The following is a 20,776-nucleotide window of genomic DNA, read 5'->3' on the forward strand; positions in this document are numbered from 1 at the left end:
TGGAAATTAATTAACCACACATGCATGTGAAATCGTTTGCGCGCGCGCAGATCTTGACTGTCACTTATTAACCCCGTGTAGGCGGAGTGCAAGACAACAAAGTAACGCCGTGTCAACCTTGTTTTCGATATTCAAAAAGATAGTTTCCTGCTGGATACTCGTATCAAATCAGAAAATGCATGTCATTGCATGCTCCTACTTTACCGTCTGACCGAGTGACTCATGTCCTCACGTTTTTTTTTTTCTTTGGATCTTCTTTTTCAATGCATAATAATTAATTATTTATCATATTAAAATATTTATGACCGTTTTGTTGCGATAAAAAAGATTATTTTGCGTAGAAAATATATTTATTTTAGTTAAAAATAATTTTTTTATTAAAAATAATTGACGGCAAATAATTTTTTTGTTTTTTTTATAGAGTTGATTCTGTAGATTCCATAGAATTCTAGGTACGAAAAGGACACGTGCGGTACTGATCTACCATGAGATGTCAAACTCATGTCGTGAGTTGACGATGTTTGAAGTAGCTAGCTAGCTAGCTAGGCTTCCCCAAGTCATTACGGGCGGTTTGTGGAGCCCTAGCCTTTTGTATTGGTTGGTAGAAGGTAAAATTGCTTTTGAAACTCAGATCAATCGCAGTCATGTAGCCACTAATCCTTCTCATTATATTTTTATTAATATATATACATATATATATATATATAATCAATTAATGGAGTGAATTAGTGTAGAGATTTAGATCCCGTTTATTTTTATAATTTTTTTAAATTTATTCCATCTACAACTCTTTTAAATTTTTATGTAAAATAAAATAAACAATAATTTTTTTAAATCCTAAAGTAAAAATAATATTAAAAAATAAATTTTAATAATATTTTATTCAACTTTTACCTTTAATCTCAACTCATATTATTTTACCTATAAAAACAAACGAGATAGAGCACTTCAAATTTATAAGGACTTTTACGTATTCTGGTACCATATAAAATTACCACTTATTCTAAAAGTTTAAATTGATGATAAGATTTGTTTTCTTAATTATTTGTATTAGATATATGATTAATATATTCTCACCAATATTTTAGTCAAACTAGCACGAGGAAATTAAAGGGAAATGTGCCCGACCATGATAAGAGTCACAATTTTTATCCATTCGTGAATGAAGTTGATTGTTTGTGCCTGCGTATATTACGTGACTTGTTTGCACGATGATCTCATGTTTCTCACAATTTTGAATAGTACTACTGAATGCAAGTGATCAATTAATTTTCACATACCACATTTTTTTTTAATTTTTTAAAAAAATTTTGAACATTTTTTTTGTTTTATTTTTTATAAATTAATTGAGTTCTTCTACTCATTATTTATACACTACATATTTAATAAAAAAAATTATAAATTATAAAATTATGTATGGTGTGAGAATGAAGAATATAATTTTTCTTTAATAAATGAGGACCACTCGACGATGTCACACCGCATATTGATCACATTTAAAAAACATTAAAGGTGACATGCAGTACTTCCGAATGAATTTAAAGTGATCGAGTACTTCACGGATCAGTTTGTATGCTAATTCTAAAAATATCAATTAATATTATATATAAGATATAATTTTAGGATCTATAAATTTTCGTGCACTCAAAAAATAGAGTCTATTATTAAAAAAATAATTTTTTTATATAAATTATATATTTACTTATTTTTTTTAAAAAAAAAAGTGTGGAATCATTTCTCTTACTTTGGTGCGGGTTGTCTGCGGGGCACTCAATCTAATTGATCTGTGAATAATTGTGCTGTTTTTCGGATGACCTGTCAAATCTACTTGGATTTAATTAATGACGCTATGGCAAGCTGCAGCACGTACAGTATGCTGAGCATTTTGTATGTATAATTTAGGATTAATTTATTTTTGCAGATGAGATGAGATGAGAATAGTTAAAAAGTTGAATAAAATATTATTAGAATATATTTTTTAATATTATTTTTATTTTGAGATTTGAAAAAAAATTAAATTTTTTTATTTTATTTAAATTGAAAGTTGAGAAAGTTGTAATGATTAGATGAGATGTTTTTTTAAAACAAACGAGGCCTTATTTGTGCCATAATCACACTGATGGTCTACAGATATACTGCTAAAAAAACTCTATTAATTGAGAGTCATCCTGAATCCCTGATCATATATCAAGATATACTAGCGATATGAATTATGAAAGGGTGTAAAATCATCATGTCATATCAACTTATTATAAATATATGTAGAATTTTAAAATTTTGTAACTTATAAAAGGGATCCTATGCACGTCAAGTAGTACGCTGACGGCCGACGCATTAGGCCTTTGCACGAATTAAGTACCATAACTCAAATACAAAATCAAAATTTGTTTTGATTTCCTGTAAAGTCTTAATTGTTAATTAAATATAAAAAGATCTGGGAGATCGTACGTAGTGATCTTGTTATCACCGCAACAATTTTTTTTTTTTTTTTTTTTTTTTTTCTAAATGAAAATCCTTTGTTTAAAGAAAAATATTTTCATTGCAAAGTGTTTGGACAAAGAGATCATTCCATATATGACACGGAAGAGGGGCCTCCTGCATGATGTTTAAATGCGTCAAATATCCTCCTTGATCTTCCACTGGACGACTAATAAGATCAGAAGATATTGTAGGGGCAGCAGGCCGGGAAGACATGAGGCATGACTTGATCTTAGAATTAAAACACGTGCGATGACTTGAAAAGCGTTTGAAAAGAGAGAGAATTACATGCATCGACCTGATAATCAGTCGACGGAATTCACGATTCAATCCTTTATAATTTATTACGTACTGATGCCTGCAATTTCAACTTAGTAATTTACTTTTTTCTTTTGATCATACAACAATATAGTTTACTTGATGATCTGATCCCATGGACGTACGTAATAACCTTTTTTTTTTCCTTAATTATTTCCAGTCAATATATAAGATCACTCGAATCCACGAGCAAGTAGTCATAGCCTCTTTTCAATTAAGTTATTACGACTAATTGAAAGCGTTTGAAGCGAAAGAACATGATCAGCTTCATCACTCTTAAGGAATTCATGCTGCCAAGCACTTTCTGATCATTTCGTTAAACGTCCTGCATGCATGGTATTACTGGGAGAGAATATTCGGCCGGGAGGTCATGCATCATCGATCTGGACCTAATTAGATAAAGGAAAAGAACGAAGTAAGATTATCGTCGTGAATGATCCATGCGTTGGTGGGAATAGGATCGATGTGACGACTGGATGACAGGGAGTCTTCATGCATGTACTGGGAAAACTCATGCAAGACTAGATAGGGTAGATGGAAGCTGGTGCGAAGGTGATATATAGATACCTTCAATTTTTCAAGAAAACTATCAACTACTTTGGAAACAGGGATAACTTGAGACAGAAGGATGTAAAGGGTTAATTAAGCACATAATTTTCACTTTTGGACTTTTGAATGAAAAATAATGTCCGGCTCAAAATGAAAGATTCATATCGCATTTAACGATCGATGTATAAAGCCTATTAAAGAACATAAAAATGTCCTATTATTAAGTTCAGCTGCCATGCTTGGTCATGACATGCTCACATGATGCATTAAGATACTCGACGGCAAGTTTGGGCTGTATCAGTTTATACTTTCCGATCAAGATATGTATGATATGATACAATCTCGTACCCAAATATATAGTAATTGAGAAGAGAAAAAAAAAAAGAGATCCAATTGCTCATGTTGCTCTTCTATATTTATCTATGGAACTGGAAGAAACTCGCGGCGAGAAATCTCTGCATTGATCTAAAGTGAAGGAAATGAAAGAAAAAAGAACCAATAAAGCCATGATAACTATACGTACAAATAAAGTAGTACGTACTACTTTCGACTGTCGTATTCTCAGTTCTGAATTAAGCTGGCCTGGCTAGCTAGCCATAGGTGATAGAAAGTTTAACCCAAGATTTTGGAGACAAAACTAAATCTGAAAAACATGATCATGTTGCAAAAAGAGAAAAGCAACCAGATAATCTTAAATAGATTAGTGGCCAGCACCGGGGCTCGGGATAGACTGCAAAATCCGATCGATACTAATGAGGTGCCGGACAATGATCAGCTTTTCATCCACGGCCACCACGGCGTGGCCCTTCTTACGTGGAGTAGAAGATGGCACCGGACCCTTTGGAAGGGCACTAAGAATCAAACTGCCCCCCAAAGCAGGGATTGATCTCTTCGCAATTTGCTTTACATTCAAGAGGCGTCTGCCTTCTAAACACGAAGCCAATGCAGCAAAGACAACCAGGAAAAATAGCAGCACAGCGATTGACCGGGCCATAAAACGGAGAGAGAGAGTAAATATTTGTGAGTTTTGTTTTGAGATAGAAATGCAAGGCAAAGGTTTGATGGGGATAACTATGTATGGGCAGGCTATATATAGGAACTTAACAGAGAGAGAGAGAGTTGAGGGATGAGCATCACGCGGTTAGCTTGGCCAAATACATATTCAAAATTTAACAAATATCATATTTTTTTAACATTTACCTATTCTATTTAAATTTAATTCTCATTAGTCATTCACTCTCTATATAATAATAAAATATTATTAAATTAATAAATTTTTATTTAATTTATTTGTATCACATTTTATAATTCTACCAATTTAATATTAATAATAATTATATTCTAATTAAATGAATATTAAAAAAATTATATTTTCAAAAATTATTTAATTGTAATAATAAAAAATATTTGATTAAACTAATTTAAATTTTTATCTAAATTTCTTAATTACAAACCAAATAGTCTTTTTACTTGGAGTGAGAAATTAATATTTTAATATTTGGTGAATCAATTATGATTCTCCATCTTTGACCAACTACTATATTAGAAGTCCATCTTATTTTAGATTTAACCAATCTAATGTGGAGTATTTTTTACATCAATTATATAAATTTTAACTAATTTTTCTGTTTGATCAAATCAATGTGAATGCTCTAAGAACTGGTATAATGTCGGAGTAGTGTTAATTAGGTTTCAAACTGGTTCGTTTGTTTTCAGAAAATATTTCATCTTATCTCAACTAATCAATACAACTTTCTCAACTTCTAATAGAAAATAAAATAAACAATTTAATTTTTTTACATTCTAAAATAAAAATAATATTAAAAAATATATTTTAGTAATATTTTATTTAATTTTTTAATTTTAATTTATTTTATCTTATCTTATTTCTTTTAAAAAAACAAATTAGGCGTAAAAAAAGGAAGGAGGAAATTACGCCGCGTACGTGTGAGTTAGGTGAAAAGGAGCGAAAGTCACCGGCCACAGTTTCTTCCGTCTCGGTAATTTCATACACCGTCAAAAGATGCTGATCCTCCCGACATTAAACATTTTTGGACCCTTCCAGTCGGCTGATTTATGATTAGCTGCAGCATTAATTGAGGTTTTACATCTAAGGGTAATACTCTATATAAATCTCAAATAGATAAATTTTATACAAGTTTTTTATCTCACTAATAAATAATAATTTTTTTATACTTTTTTAAAGTAAAATTTACTATTTTACAAAGACTTGTATAAAATTTATCTATTTAAAATTTGTATAAATCATTTCTCCTACCTCTAAATTATGTACGTAGTACGTACTAGTCATACTTTTCAGTGAAATTACGGAGCACTGGAATTTTTTATCAGAAAGTCTGCACTCATGATCAAGCAATTTTATTAATCATTACCTAGCTTAGATTTACCGTACTGTGTGTGTATATATATGTGTTATATATGTGTATAGATCCCATGATAAATTAACATGAGTAACTTCTACGTACTAGAGTAATTAAGCAGCAAAAGAAGATTCCTAATCCCACTATGATTATGTTGCCGAGTAGATTCATTAATGCATGGGTGCGTACTGTAGAATGGAAAAAAAGAAGGAATGATATTTGGCAAGATGATTTGAGATATCACATAGAACACAATATCTTATCTTAGAATTAATCTAAAAACAATACTAAAATCAGGGAATTAGAACGTCATGTGACGTTTGCGCGACCCTGTATCTAGCTAGCATTATATATATAATATATATAAGAGTATAAAAACATATGAAAAAAATGATAATAAAAGACTATCGGTGACATATCTCGTGCATTCTCGGTAGATATAAAACGAATCTATTTACATTCTGGCTAGACATTAATAATTATGATTTCTGATTCCTCGTTGTATCATGATTCAGGACTAATACAATGCTTTAATTACCATTCTTGCTTTTCTCTGTCGAGTTAAGATGATAGAGTAAGTTTTATGAAGTTCAATTAAGATGAATTTAAATATATTTAAATGTTAAAATGACTTTAGATATATTTATGAGAAATTAAAAAAGATTGTGAATCTTGTGTGTAAAAAAGTATTGAATTGAAAAAGATTATAAATCACTCGTATAAAAAAATTTTGAATTCAGATAATAAATTTAATAATTTAAAATTTTGATATTTAAATATTAAATTTAATTTAAAATTAAATTGAATTGAGGTGATTTTATTTCAGTACAAGTTGCAAGTGATACCTTAACGTTTCTTCCTTCAGTAAGAATGGGTGACTTTTTTCGGATTTCATAACACGTGATTGTCGCCAAAATAATTATCTGTTGCTGCTGCGGCCGAAAGTGCTCCCCCTTGTCTGATTACACTTCACGAGGTATAATATTTGAAATTTTCTTCTATCTCACATTAATATATCATATATGTATATATATATATTAATCAAAGGAAAATAAGGAAGAAAAAATCACAGTGAATTAAATTTACAAAGTTAGCCTTAACATCAAAAGCGTTTGTAGTCCAACGGTTAGGATAATTGCCTTCCAAGCAATAGACCCGGGTTCGACTCCCGGCAAACGCAATCTGGCTTGGCTTCCGTCGTCTGAGGCATTCTCCAATCTCCAACATGCTACTCTTTTTGCAAACCAAAGTTAGTTCTACACTTGTATGGTATTCTTCGCAATTGCCTTTTATAAATGGGGCAAGTTATTTCTCAATTTTGTCATTTTAATTTTTATTTTAATTTTATTTTTTATAATCGAGGGTGTCCAGGCTAGCTTCCGTACACCTCGACTAATTCTGTAAGGCCTTGAAGTTAACAATCCGGTAAACTTCTAGTGATTCTAAGAGAACTTGAACTGATGACCATTGGAGAGCAAACCTAAAGTCGGACCAGTTGAGATAATCCCTTGGGACTAAAAATTTTGCTTTTCAAACCGGGCCAAGTTAATTATATCCATCGGATCATAGCAAGCCATCAACCATGCCGTATTTAAAGATTCTAATTGGACTTAATTTTGTCATAATTTATCAGGCTCTTCTCATCTTTGCTAGGTTCATGATTTGTTTGCCACAATGTCATAATCCATGCACTCATATAATTTAATAACACAAAAGAGATCGAACATGAAAGGATACTAATTAAAAAGATGGTAAATATAGCATGGTATCACTCGAAATAATGACAACGGAAGAGCGACTCAAAACTCTTTTAACAATTTTCAAACAACTAATTATATAGGATTCATCATAATCATTTATATGTACCCAAGTTGGAAAAGGATCACTGCAATATGAATGTACCCTTGAATAATGCTTCAAGTTGAGTTAAAAAGACAAGAATCTAGTACGAATGAAAGAATTCATACCAACATGAATTACAATATTATATCATTATACTGGATTCTGCTTGCTGTACCTTAATGCTAACATATGTTCTAATTTACATTTGTCTCTAGAAAAGATAAGATTGCCAAAGCAGCCGTCCAAACATCATCGTCCAAGACATGCTCTGCAGGGGAATGACTTACGCCTCCACGACAGCGGACAAACAGCATTCCGACCTGTTTGGATTTTTGCAAATTGTTATCATATAACATGATAACGGGGGATATTACATCTAGAAAAATGTGGATGAAGTAAAAGAAAAAAAAACAAACAAACCTTAGTTAAATGATACATAGCCATTGCATCATGTCCTGCACCACTCATCAAGGAAGGCATTTCATCTTGAACCTCGCCTATCATTTTCTTCAATGCTGAATAAGCTGCAGACTTCAGATTAGAACTCAATTCAGAATCACAAATCACTGCATTTGCATCATGCTGAAAGGTTCCACACAAAGTAAGTTATTAGTTGTACTGTTGGACAAAAGAAATTCAGTGTAATCATGAAGTCTCGCACCTTACGCTCAATGATACAAGAAACTGAACGCTTCTCACATATTTGATAAATCTGATAAGATAGTTCATAAATAACTGCCTCACGTCCCATGTCATCCATTGCACGTAAATCCACTGTGAATGTCACCTGCACCAGAGGTTCATTTTTTTCCTTCAGATTATTTCACACTTCAGCTAACAGCAGAATAGCCCAATTTGTGATTGTTCTCAAGATCAGGATAGTGAAAATTACAGTTTTTACCTGTCCAGGAATAACATTGCTTGCATTTGGCCATGCCGATATCTCTCCAACAGTGCAGACAAGAGAGCTGGAAAGTGATTCCACTGATATATCATTGCAATGAGCATCATAATTAAGGAACTTTTTAGGATGTTTACAGAGACTTTCCAACAGCACCATTAATTCAGCAGCAGCTGCCATAGGATCATGACGCATAGACATAGGAACGGTTCCTGCATGCCCCTGTGAACCTCTCACAGTAACCTGCAATGGAATTATATGGATTGCTCAGTAACAAAAAATGAAGAGCTGAATAAAGTTCAACATAAGATCAGCATGTGCATATATCATGAGTTTAAGTGGACCATACATATTAACAAATTCTAAATGACCATGACATGCCTTCGAAGAGGGAGAGAGAGAGAGAGAGAGATCAGGAGAGGGGAGTGATTATAAAGGTGGCATAAGTGCTCAAAAGGTGGGGGGGCACAAATGTTATGTAAGTATGGACTCTTCAATGAAACATATTTTAACAAAAGTTTTTTAATAAATGCTCGAAGTGCTCTATGTACCTTTAGTCGTGTCTGTCCAGCTATGCCTTTAACTATTCCAAGAGGAAGCCCAAGCCATTCTAATACAGGTCCCTGCTCAATGTGGACCTGCATCATTGAAACAAAATGGGAGCAGAATTTGCACTCAAATGCCCAAAATTAAAAGAACTAAATTTATAGCTGAAATAAAAAAAGGACATCCAGTTTAAGCTGATTCTCAGCATAATCGGTGTAGACTCTTATACCTCAATATAACCCCAGACAGATTTTGGGTCATACTTGAGTTGTAACAGGTTTTCCTCTGTAATTTCTATGGAGGTTTTCTTTAGAACTTCTTGCACTGTCATACCTCTGAACAAGGATCTTGCATGAATATATCGATAATAGACAGTTGTGAGTAGATATAAGATTCAAGTTGCTAAAGGTAACCTCTTATCAGATATCTGCAAGGCTGTAGATGGTAAAATACCAGCTACAGCAGCACTACCCAAGAAAGTAGAGTGAAACCTCACTCCCTCCTCATCACTAAATGCAATCACCTGCAATAGTAGGAAATTAGTAACATCTTTAACCAGAGTTTTTCCATACGCACCACCCACAACATGTTTAGATATACATCTACAGATAAATACACATTACAGTGCCACAAAAGAATTTCTGGACCATGAATGGGTCTGCCGTAATTGAAGTTCTAGCCGAATATGATATAGACAAAAATAAGAAATGATCTATCCACTCATGACTAGGTTATACAGTCATGCATATCAACAAAAAAAAAAAAAAAACCTTTGATTAATGGTAATATATAGTGGACTTTACAATTCAATTTAGAGTCTAACAATCACAAGCTAAACAAAATTTCAGAAAATGACTCATCATATTGTTTGGAAGCAGATATTTCACTTACCTCAATTGGGCGCCTTAATTTTCCCAATGTCCCATTAATATTCAAGACCTTTAGTGCAGATAATGCAGTGATTATGCCCAACGAGCCATCAAATATCCCAGCATCAACAACTGTATCCTATTATAAAGAAGAACTATCCACAATCAACGTGTTCCCAGGGTGCGTGTGCGTTTATCTGTGTGTTTGTATGCAGAGTAAAAATTAAATTCAAGTGGGAGAAAACGGTAAATTAAAGCATCACCAAGTGAGATCCAATCAACAGAGCCTCAGCACTTGCATTCATTCCCTCCACTCGACCATGTACATTGCCCATCTTGTCTACCCATCTGCAAATCAACACAAGCATCAGTCTGGTTTCCAAAGCACTGTTCGACAGAAAAAAGAGTAGAAAGCTAACGTACGTTCTCAAACCAGCATCCTCCATCCATCCACGGATAATGTTTCCTGCCCTCACAGAAGCTGGACTCATGAATGTCCTCTCAAGATAGCCATCAGCATCACTTACCTGTTTTATCCAGGCAACAACATTGACAACTTTGATGAGTCATTGACAAATTGACAAATTCGGAGCATGGTAAAAGCACACGAAAATGTGGTGCTTCAACATGTTAAATGTGATGGGGAGACGTAGACTGAGAAAATTCACAACTTTGATTTTATTGCAGAGTACTTATCTTAAACTCTTTTTGTACAAAATATTGTCTTAGCAGCAGGAGTAGTGATACTATATTAATTTTTCAGCTGTAGTACTTAAGAGGCAAATTACGTCAGAAATTGAACTTGGGGGGCGCTTGACTTTTTAATTTTTATTACCTTACCAAGCTCATGAAGCCTTTCCACTGCCTCATCCCTTAGGATTTCACGAAACAAGTCGTTCCTACCGCTTATTTCAGCATCATCTAAGATACAGAAAACATGACAATCACCATGACAACAGATAGGTGTATTTCAAATTGTCCCCATCATCCTCATCATCGCCATTCATAACCACAGACAATTCATTAAAATCAATAACTTAATGAGGTGAGCTGAAATCTGTGCAGAACTCAACATTAAAATGAGATATAATAACAACATCTGATAGGTACCCTTCAGAAAGAGAAAAATTTTACCAGTAATAATAAAAATTAGTTTATGAATAGCAGCCCTATCGATCTTGGTTTCCTTTATTATTTTATCTTCCTTTTTGAGCGAGGGGAAAATGAAAAATGGAGAAGGAATAAATTAAGGAAAGGAGAGAGCCGTAGATACCAGAGAAGACAGAAGCTAAAGCAGCAGTAGATAACAGGAAGAGCAGCAAATAGTCGAAGAGAAACCTTTTGGAGGAGAGGCATGATTGTTTTGTAATTGCCATGGCTGCCTCTGCCTTTGGCTGAGAGAGAATCGGTTGCTTACAAACTCATGTATATATCACTGCAATCAAAGCTGGCACTTGTTTCGCGGCTGGTTTCACTCACTCCTTGAGAGATTGCTTCCCATGGTTTGATATTTGCGAAGAGCAGCCAGCCATGCACTGCAATGCACATGGTCATGCTGGAGTGCTGCAACATCTACATTAATGCGTACGTTTCTTAGTCACACACGTTATTATCTAGTTTATGCTCAACGACAAACTGTTACATTATGATTAATATTACTGCCTTAATTCAGAGAGAAAAGATTGAGGATATAAATTAAACAAACAAGAAAGACTTGCATTATGATGAACGTTATTCTACTAATCTAGGCTTGAAAATTATGGATGCAAACATATAACTAGATAAAAAATACTTTAGCCACAAAAAGACTATACAAAAGTAAATTTACAAACTGATGTGACTTGATGCAGTACGACAGATTGTAAAGTTACTTTTATTGTAAAGCAGATCTAACAAATCACATGAAACCACGTCAATTTGTGAGTTTATTTGTATATACTCTCTTTTTATATGTAACACTTCTCTAACTGGATACAACTTTAACAAAATTTAGTATTTGGGATGGTCAAAGAAATAGATAGTATCTATTTAGTGTAAAATATAGAATATTTTAGCTTGAGGTGAAATGATAAAAGTATCTATTATTTTATACTAAATAGATGATATTATCCATTTCGGTTGAAATTGAGAGGACATACTCATCATATTACCAAGATTATTATTTATTGCTTTACTTAGAAATCATATTGCGCTTTGACGACGTGTTCCTCGTTGTGCCACGAGCCCATTAGCTGATGATTTCAATTAAGCGGCCCAATAATAAGAGCCCACTTAATACAAGCCCGCATGTTTAACCCAGCGTCGATGGAATCCCAATTAATCCCACAAATGTTATGCTCCCCAGTCCCCAAGTCCTCGCTCTCGCGCCATTTTTTGTCCCGAAGTTCCTTCACAGCAGCTTTGCTCCTCGACGTTCGCCCTCACACTACATGATTATTACTTGTAACTTCCTGAATTTCTCATCAGAGTTCTATGATTTTTGGGGTTCTTTTGCCATTAATTTCATCCTGATCAATACCGCATTAATTTCGTTCTTTATGGGTGATGACTTTTAAGCTTAGCAATGCCTTGTTTTGATTATGGCACCAAGTGTTTGATGGAATTTCTCACAGAATGCAAGCTAGTGATACGTTGTTACGTTTTCTAAAGAGTTTTTTTATTTTTGTTTTTTCCCCTCTTATAAGCGCTTAAAGAACCTGATCCAGTACAAAATAGTATTGAGATCCTACTAAAGTCCTAAGAAAATCCGCCCCTAAATTAGAGAAGGAGATCAATTGAGCTTTTATGTTATTATATTTGGGGAAAAATGTCATGTTGCCACTGATATATATACATATAAATCCTCATGTTGTATTAATGGACTTAAAAAAAGGCATTTTTTAGCGATTTACATATGAAATACGGTATTGAGGTGCTCTTTTTTCTTTCTTTTTTTTTTTTTTTTTTTCGTTGTTTAATAAAACGTTTATTTTATTTAGTTTATCTTCGGTATCAATTAAGCTATGTAAGATGTTTAATTCAGGTGGTTAAAGGAACCTGGGGAGAGCGGTGATGGAGAGGAATCCTGCTGCCTGTGCCATGGAATGGAGCATTGAGCTGGAGAAGGCCCTACGTTCCAAAAACCCTGGTTACGGCTCTTTTTTCTTTTACTTTTACTTCTTTATACTTCTTTTCGTAGATAATAATTTGATTCTTTAAGCTGGTACAAAATGTGAGTTTGATTCATTATGACCAATTGAGAGAAATTAAACTCAAATGATTTTATTTTGTTAAATTTTTACTTTTTTGTTATTAGAAATAAGATTTTCTTTTTTCTCAATACAGATCTCTGTGTTGAAGCTATATTACGGACTGGGTCAAGGCTGGAGCATTGGAGTAGAGAACCCAAACCAACTATGGCTGTGTATAAGATGTTTGGCTTAGTGCCCGGGGAGGATAGGCTTTTTGCCAACACCATCCTATTACGGCTTGCTGATGCATTTAGGTTGGGTGGCAAGCACATCAAACTTGCCATTGTTAGGATTTTCTTAGCAGAGTACAGGCATCGTGGCAAGAAGAAGAAGATTAAAGAAAACAAAGGGATTTTATCGATGGCCACAGTTCACAATCACGTAGAATTGTTGAGGAGAGTAAAGATTGTTTTTGATACTGGGGATGCTGAGTTGAGGGCATTGGCTTTAGCTCTCTTTGGTTGTTGGGCTGACTTTGCAAATAACAGTGCCCAGATACGATACTTGATACTCTCTAGTCTAGTTTCGTCTGATGCTTTGGAGGTGAGATCAGTAACTTTGTGTCCTGTTAAAATTCATGGTATTTTCATCAGCACTGTTTCTGCAACTCAATTTTATTTTCTCATTATTAATAAGAACCTTACAATAAATAAGATTGTAAGCTTATTCATATAAGTCAAATTTATAATCACTCGTTTATTCATATGAGAGTTTATGCACCCCTTCGTTTTTATTCTCATGAATGCAAAGGCCAAAAATTGAGTTAGTTTCTCAGAAAAGATTACAACAAATGTATAAACTCTGAAGCCATAGAAGCTATCTGGAAATTGATATGGAGGACGTCAAGCCTTTCTATGGAATGTTTTAAAGAAAAAATTGCAAACTTGGCTTATACTGAGGTCAAAAGATTTCATGTACAGATCAGCACTGACTGTGGAGCCAGACTTTCAGGGGCACATTGTTCACCTGCCCCTTGCCCCCTTCTTCTTTGTCCACTCTTTTTAAAAAATACGTAGTTCTTTACCTCAATTGATCATCTGCACGAAGTTTCCTGGAAGTGATCTGGAAACATTCAATTTGGTTTCTGCAGGTTAAAGCGTCATTGTTTGCTGCTGGATGCTTTTCTGAGTTATCAGATGATTTTTCTTGTATTGTATTGGAGATGCTGGTTCGTATGGCAACTTCATCAGAAACATCGTCTGTGGTAAGGTTAGCTGGGGCACGGGTTTTTGCAAAGATTGGGTGCTCATATTCAGTTGCAAATAGAGCTTACAAGGTACTGGACCTCTTCTGATTTAGTTTCAATTAGAGATAAACACATGGAAATCTATATGAAGATATAAATTTAGTTCCATTCTGGATGCAATTGCCCTTTTTTTTCTCTTTGATAAAAAAACGCTGGGGATGGGAAAGGTGCATTGTGAGAGTCAATCCAAGTAACATGTGGTAAGGTGATATCATGCAACAATAGTGCGATGTTGGTAGATGTATTTAACTGCCCCATCATGATAGATATCTTTGTGAAATGATACTCATCTTTCTGAATTGTTCTAATTATTGACCAAAAAGTAGCTGTGTTCTGTGATGTCAGCAAAGGCTTGACTACTCAAATTGAAATCTTTGCTTGTAGAGTAAGTTTTTTTTTTTTTTCTTTTGAGCAAAGATTGGTGTTCATTGACCATAAGCAATTTGATCTTTCTCTTGTTTCGGCTACAGTTTGTCTGTTTGGTCAAATATATCATTAATTTATACAGTGAATGACACTTACATTTGCTTGTCACAGACTGGTCTAAAGTTGGTGTTGGACTCTTCTGAAGAGGATTTTTTGGTCACGTCGCTAGTTTCACTCACCAAGCTCGCTTCCAAATCAACCATTCTTATTTCTGAACAGGTATCCTTTCCCATCATAATTTTCTGTGTTGTTGTTAAAGAGGCAGGAGGCATGTGTGCAGAGATCTGCTTTCCAGCCTGTTCTTAAAACTGAAAAATAAGTATATTAATATTAGACTATCAGTACACAAGATAATAAAAGAAGATTAAATAACAGAATATTCATTATAAGTTTTCCAACTGTGCGTATATAAATCCATACATATACATATATTGTCTGCCTAGTTCAGCTCGTAATGGCAGAATGCTTATAGATTAAGCTGTGCTGTGAATAAAATTCTCAATTTGAGATTGTAACTAGCAACACATTTAAAAATTTGGAGGTGAAGTATGGTGGGATTAAATGGATGGCGGTAACACCTGCTTGTCTATACTGAAAAGTGGTCAGAGATCACGATGTTTTATTTGATGAGTTGTGGCCATATCTGTAGTTAATTATATCATTTACATCATGATGCAGGTGGACACGCTTTTCTCATTTCTTACACGAGAAAAAACTATGCGTATTAAAGCAGCAGTGTTAAGATGCCTGCATTTCATTTTCATAAAAAGACCATGCCATCTTCCTGTGAATGCAGATCTAATCAAAGCATTATTGAGCACTCTAAATGAGCCCGAAGTTCCCACATTCATGCAACATGAAGCTCTAAAGATTTTACATAAGGTCATTTCTGAGCAATGTAGAAGAACTTGTGATTGAATATTGTTAAAATTTACCCTATGTTTACCAATGTTAGCCAATATGCAGATCCTTTCATATATTCCATCTCATTTGCCCTGTCTGGACACCGAAATCACAAAGCTGTTAACCATTGCTGAAGATTCCTCCCAATCTCCAATTATGTCGAAGAACTTCTTATTTATCCAGGTTCTGGTAGATATATCAATCAAGCTTAGGGGAATAAGGGAAAGGGAATCTGGTTTGTTTGTTTCCTCTCCTCTGCCATCGAGGGTAATATTATTGATCATAGATCAGATTACATCGCTGGTAAAGCGATTATTGGATCTTTGCCAGATTGACTCCCCAGTGTTTCAAGGAGTTCATGGTCTGCTCAACCTTCTTGTTCTTTTGGTTGGAGGATATACTGATCTGGGCGTTCTGGTGCTGGATAAAATATCTTTGTTTATTGAATATGTTGCAAATGTGCATGACCACATCATGGCTACAAGGCAATCAGATATACTATTTCACGAGATGGACTTCAAAAGAGAAAAGAGAACAGTCATTAAGTCAAAGCTTTTACATATTGTATACAGGTTTATGGTTGCCTGTCTTGAAAATCTCAATGAAGCTCATGCTCTCACTGTCCCAGTGTTTGAAAGAGTGAAGCTTCTGGTTGAAGATGTGCGTAAGTGCAGCTCATTTGATTGTTATTCATGTACAATCTACTCCCTGTTACTCCACCATCGAATCTTTTGGGGTTGCTTGGTGAAAGGAAGTGAGGAATCTTGCAGTCATGATAGAGACTCTATTAATAGTTACTTGGTTGAGAAAGAGACTATTACCCTAGAGTCTGCAAGTAAGATGTTGAAAGATGGGTATTACTGGCCTGCTTACAAAGCTGGGACATATGCAGCATGCCAGGGAGACTGGTTCACTGCTGCTTTCATATTTCAGTATTTAATAACAAAAGGTCAGTCTGATATTTGCTACTGCTGGTTAACATCAATATTTCAATTAGCTAATTCTGAGAGGAAACTCCATCTACTGGTTTTACCAATACAGGGGTCTACTTTAGCTGATTGGTTAAAGAAGAACGAATTTCCAGCCAGTTTTGATTTAAGTGAAGTCAGAAGAGATACTGCCGGAAATAATAACGAGCCTAGTTACTGTGAGGAGTTTGTTGGGGCTTATGAGGGCATTTGCTCTTCTGGTAAAACATTAGAAGCTGCTGTCAGATCAGGTCAAGAATTTTGTTTCCAGAGATGGTTTCTGCATGTAAGAGCTAAACTTTTAAGAGCCTTGGTAGATATACTAAGAATTCTAAGAACCATTCCATTTAACCTGGACAACATTAGCAATAATGTGGAGGTTGAGAGGAGTATATTGGTTGAGTGCCTGAAATCTTTGCCTGAAGTTATTCGGGTCTCTTTGCGGTTCAAGAAGCTAGCACAGGAATTTGATCTAATTGCCACATCTTTCATTGGTATGGACAGCAAGAGTTCAAAAGTCATTTCATCACTTGCACTAAGTTGTTCGCTTTTGGCCTTTAGTACCGGTTTCATATTTTTTGTTCCAAGTCTTCCCACCGATTGTCTTACATCTTGTGGTCTGGGAAACTCGGAAAACTCTTTACGTGTGATGCTAAAACAAAATTTAGTCGGGCGTTTGTGGCATGTAGACCATGAGATAAGTAGAAATCTCTGTCAGCTTTTTGATGTCAGTGGACAGCTTAAGATGTGTTTTGACTTGCAGTGTAGAAATAAAATTTTGAAGGTTGGATGTGAAGAAAATATTCTTTCTATCTGTAGTTATGCTGTTTCTGGGATAATTGGTTTGCAAGAGGTAAATAGAGAGCATAACGAGGATATTTTATCTCAAGTTGCCAAGGTTGGTTTACAACTTTTGTGGAGCATTATCATGAAATGGATACATATTCCTTATCAAACTCCCAGATACTTCTTTAAAGTAAGGTATGCTAAGGAGTTTCCCGGTGCTGAGCAATAGATTTCTTTTACGGCTTATATTGATTGGAAATATCTTATTGAATTATTTTGTATGTGTGGCATTAAAGGACCTACACTAAAGCTTTTTTGTTTTGAAAGAACCTAGTTATTAGTATATTTTCATCTCTAGAGCATGGATAGATGACACAAGCTGCAACCTTGGTGATTTTTGTATGCCAAAGGATGAGAGACCTCAGATTATATTTTAAGATCTGAATGAGGTAAATTTAATAATAAATAAACTTGGTCAGCACGAGGTTACTTAATTTGTTGTTTCTTACCCGTCTGCGTGCATCTTATGGCTACTATTTGGATTCGCATTGCTGTTCTTTTATGGCCAGAAAAAAGTTGACTTGTGTTGTTGAACAGTATCAACATGGAGGCGGTTCTTCCTTTTATGATTGCTTGAATTTTAGAATATGAAGAAATGACTCAGAGTTTTTTATTCATTTGGCAAAAGTTTTTTTTTTTTGGTGGGGGGTATTTTTTACTTCATTTTGATTTGAAATTTGCCATGAATTCAGGAATTGCATTGGGTCGGAGCTCTTTGCCTGCAATTCGGACACTAGGAACCCAGATGGAATATCTGTATTGTCAGGCTTCCACCTGTCGTTAAACCTTTGTCTTCAACTGATTAACTTGCCGCCGAATCTCCCAGCTCAGGTGACCAAGTTATACTGCATTCTTTATAGTAGGGTATCCTTTGAGGAGCCCAGGCCAAATGAAGAAAACAAGGAGCAGATGTTGCAGGGTTCCCCAGCTTGGGAAACTGATGACATTGTGGAAATCAACGGAATGCTACTGCATCATGTGAAAAATTTAAGCACCAAAAAGATTAATAATAGCAAGCGTAGGAGGCGTGATGACAACGAGGACGGGGTCTATGCATTTGTGCATTTTGAACCAAATGAGAGAGGCCAAGGATTTGCAAGTTGCTTGCTTGATATTTCTGGTTTTCCAGTGGGTTCTTACAGAATTAAATGGCATAGTTGTTGTATTGACAATCAGGGTTCTTATTGGAGCCTCCTCCCTCTGAATGCCGGACCTGTAATCACTGTACGTAGATCTTCCCTTGGTTGATGTTTTATAATTACATGTAAATGATTTTGTTTGCTGTATCAAATGTATTCTGTCAGAGAAAAATGTCATTCTCCCCATCTTATATTTTATCATTCTTAACCATCCCTGTTACGTGGTCGATAAGGGTTGGGATTGGGCCGAGGTCCATTTTAAGTCATTCAACCCATGGAAGTACCAATTGGATTTGTATTAGAGCATTGCTATACGCACGAATAGGCTCACGTTAAGATATTGAATTGAGTTGAGTTCTTTATAAATAGTTGTGAGTTGAGATGATGAAGTGAGTTTTGTAAAACTCACTTCAAATGATTTTAGGGTATGTTTGGGCCATGAGATGAGACATTAAATATAATAAATATTTCAACTTTTTCAAATTTCAAAATAATAATAATATTTTAAATTTTTATCTAAAACTAAAAATTCTCATCTCACTCTTCAAACCTACTCACATGTTTGGATGTTAATATGAGTTTAAATATATTTATGAAAAGTTAAAAAAGGTTGTAGGTCCCGCGTATAAAGAGGTGTTGAGTTGAAAAAGGTTGTGGGTCTTACATTTAAAGAGGTTTTGAGTTAAAATGAATTTAGTGATTTGAGAATTGAGTGTTTAAATGTTAGACTCAATTTAAAATTAGAATAAATTAAGTTGATTTGAATTCAGTTCAATCTCTAAATGGGCCTCAAAGCATTGGAAAATGCACGGACAAGGCTACGTGCTTTTATCCGTGCAAATTATACCATCTCACTTTCTATTCAGTTCCACTGTATAGAGATTGGCAAGGATGGAGTCACGTAAAAAACTATTGCCTTACGGTCATGCAAATAGCACATCACATATCATACAATTTGTGCACATCTCAAACCAATCCCCGAGGAGTACTTCAACCTTATCTTATTAAATTACAAAAACTTTAACAGAAAAATGATATGAAAAATTATATTTACAATTTTAGAATAAATTCTACTTACATTTTTTTAAAAAAAAATACTAATATATTGACCATTACAATATTTTTGTGGTTGTATTTTCTTCTCCTTAGGTTATTGTTGGATAGTGATACTAATTTTAAAAAAACTATCTTACTATATTATTGTCATCCATAAGATAGTTCGATTTGATTAATTTTGTATGGATAGCTAACAGAGCTGTTTTGTGATACAATAATTTGTTTAGATTGCTGACAGAATATAAAATTCAAAGGCATTTTTGTTAAAATATTGGTGGAAAGGTCGCTCAACGTCCTCTATCATCTTTCCCATTTGGTTCCAAGAAATTGTTTGGTAAAAATATGGATAAAATCTTTTAATGTATGAGCTGACATTAAAACATTCATATTTTATATATAAAAAAAAGTCTAGTAAAAAGATTTCATATTCAAAAACACACAAATTGACGTGGCTTGATATAGTTGTAACACTTCTATATGTTATGTGAACTTTAATGACTAATACAATCAATATGGAAGCCTGTAAGAGAAATGATATTTATAGTTTTAAGTTGTGCAAGTCTCGCACATTCATTTTTAAAAAGTGGATAAATATGAAATACATATAAAAAATATAATTTGTAATAATAAACTCCACTCTTTTTCAGATGGAGTGTGCGCGATTTACACATCATATAACTACATCCAACATGACTCAAGCCTAGAGTACTAATGCAATTCCTTCACGATTCACCCACCTAATTTGAAACTTAATAAATGTCCACAAAGATTTATTGAAGTGGTATTCAAGTGCATTTACACATAAAGAAAAAGGTGGGTTTCAATAAGGAAAATTATATAGACAACTAGCTATTAAATTTTTTATAAATTTATTTGAATTTTAATATTTTGAAAAATAATATTTTCAAACAGGCTGGCAGGCAATCAAATTGGGCCAGCTTATGCATTGAATGGATTCTTCAAGTATATTATATGCTTATTATAATAGATACTCTATATTAATAAAGTGCCGGAGATGCCGCCCTCCTTTTAGTAAAAAAATAAAATAAAATATGCACAGATCTTTAAAGGAAGGCCA

General features: G+C 34.2%; 3 protein-coding genes and 1 non-coding gene across 8 annotated transcripts; 2 read left to right on the forward strand and 2 right to left on the reverse strand.

Annotated features, from left to right (window-relative positions):
- Positions 1 to 4,045: 4,045 nt before the first annotated feature.
- On the reverse strand, positions 4,046 to 4,339 carry LOC121268001 (precursor of CEP14-like). The gene has a single exon (XM_041172098.1). The coding sequence runs from the start codon at positions 4,337 to 4,339 to the stop codon at positions 4,046 to 4,048; it is 294 nt and encodes a 97-aa protein (XP_041028032.1).
- Positions 4,340 to 6,834: 2,495 nt separating this feature from the next.
- On the forward strand, positions 6,835 to 6,906 carry TRNAG-UCC. Its single transcript has one exon. It is a non-coding gene; the product is annotated as a tRNA-Gly (tRNA).
- A 638-nt stretch (positions 6,907 to 7,544) lies between these two features.
- LOC121267318 (allantoate deiminase 2-like) lies at positions 7,545 to 11,444 on the reverse strand. Of its 4 annotated transcripts, none has more exons than XM_041171168.1 (12): positions 11,223 to 11,444; positions 10,725 to 10,805; positions 10,308 to 10,411; positions 10,148 to 10,232; positions 9,907 to 10,023; positions 9,429 to 9,538; positions 9,245 to 9,350; positions 9,021 to 9,107; positions 8,470 to 8,712; positions 8,230 to 8,355; positions 7,989 to 8,150; positions 7,545 to 7,888 (listed from the first exon to the last, which is right to left on the reverse strand). In XM_041171168.1, the coding sequence occupies exons 2-12, from the start codon at positions 10,752 to 10,754 to the stop codon at positions 7,763 to 7,765; spliced, it is 1,296 nt and encodes a 431-aa protein (XP_041027102.1). In that variant the 5' UTR covers positions 10,755 to 10,805; positions 11,223 to 11,444; the 3' UTR covers positions 7,545 to 7,762. The 4 variants fall into 4 exon arrangements, with proteins under 4 accessions (XP_041027102.1, XP_041027101.1, XP_041027100.1 ...); XM_041171167.1 differs by having other exon boundaries at positions 11,158 to 11,444; XM_041171166.1 differs by having other exon boundaries at positions 8,005 to 8,150; positions 10,720 to 10,805; positions 11,158 to 11,444.
- Positions 11,445 to 12,207: 763 nt separating this feature from the next.
- On the forward strand, positions 12,208 to 18,826 carry LOC121268164. 2 transcript variants are annotated; one of them, XM_041172296.1, is made up of 8 exons: positions 12,208 to 12,326; positions 12,907 to 13,011; positions 13,209 to 13,657; positions 14,205 to 14,390; positions 14,898 to 15,005; positions 15,465 to 15,668; positions 15,753 to 17,638; positions 18,196 to 18,826. In XM_041172296.1, the coding sequence occupies exons 2-8, from the start codon at positions 12,936 to 12,938 to the stop codon at positions 18,749 to 18,751; spliced, it is 3,465 nt and encodes a 1,154-aa protein (XP_041028230.1). In that variant the 5' UTR covers positions 12,208 to 12,326; positions 12,907 to 12,935; the 3' UTR covers positions 18,752 to 18,826. The 2 variants fall into 2 exon arrangements, with proteins under 2 accessions (XP_041028230.1, XP_041028231.1); XM_041172297.1 differs by having other exon boundaries at positions 12,217 to 12,345.
- Positions 18,827 to 20,776: the final 1,950 nt, after the last annotated feature.

The sequence above is a fragment of the Juglans microcarpa x Juglans regia genome, chromosome 5S, assembly GCF_004785595.1.
Source record: "Juglans microcarpa x Juglans regia isolate MS1-56 chromosome 5S, Jm3101_v1.0, whole genome shotgun sequence".
NCBI classification, from domain to species: Eukaryota; Viridiplantae; Streptophyta; class Magnoliopsida; order Fagales; family Juglandaceae; genus Juglans; species Juglans microcarpa x Juglans regia.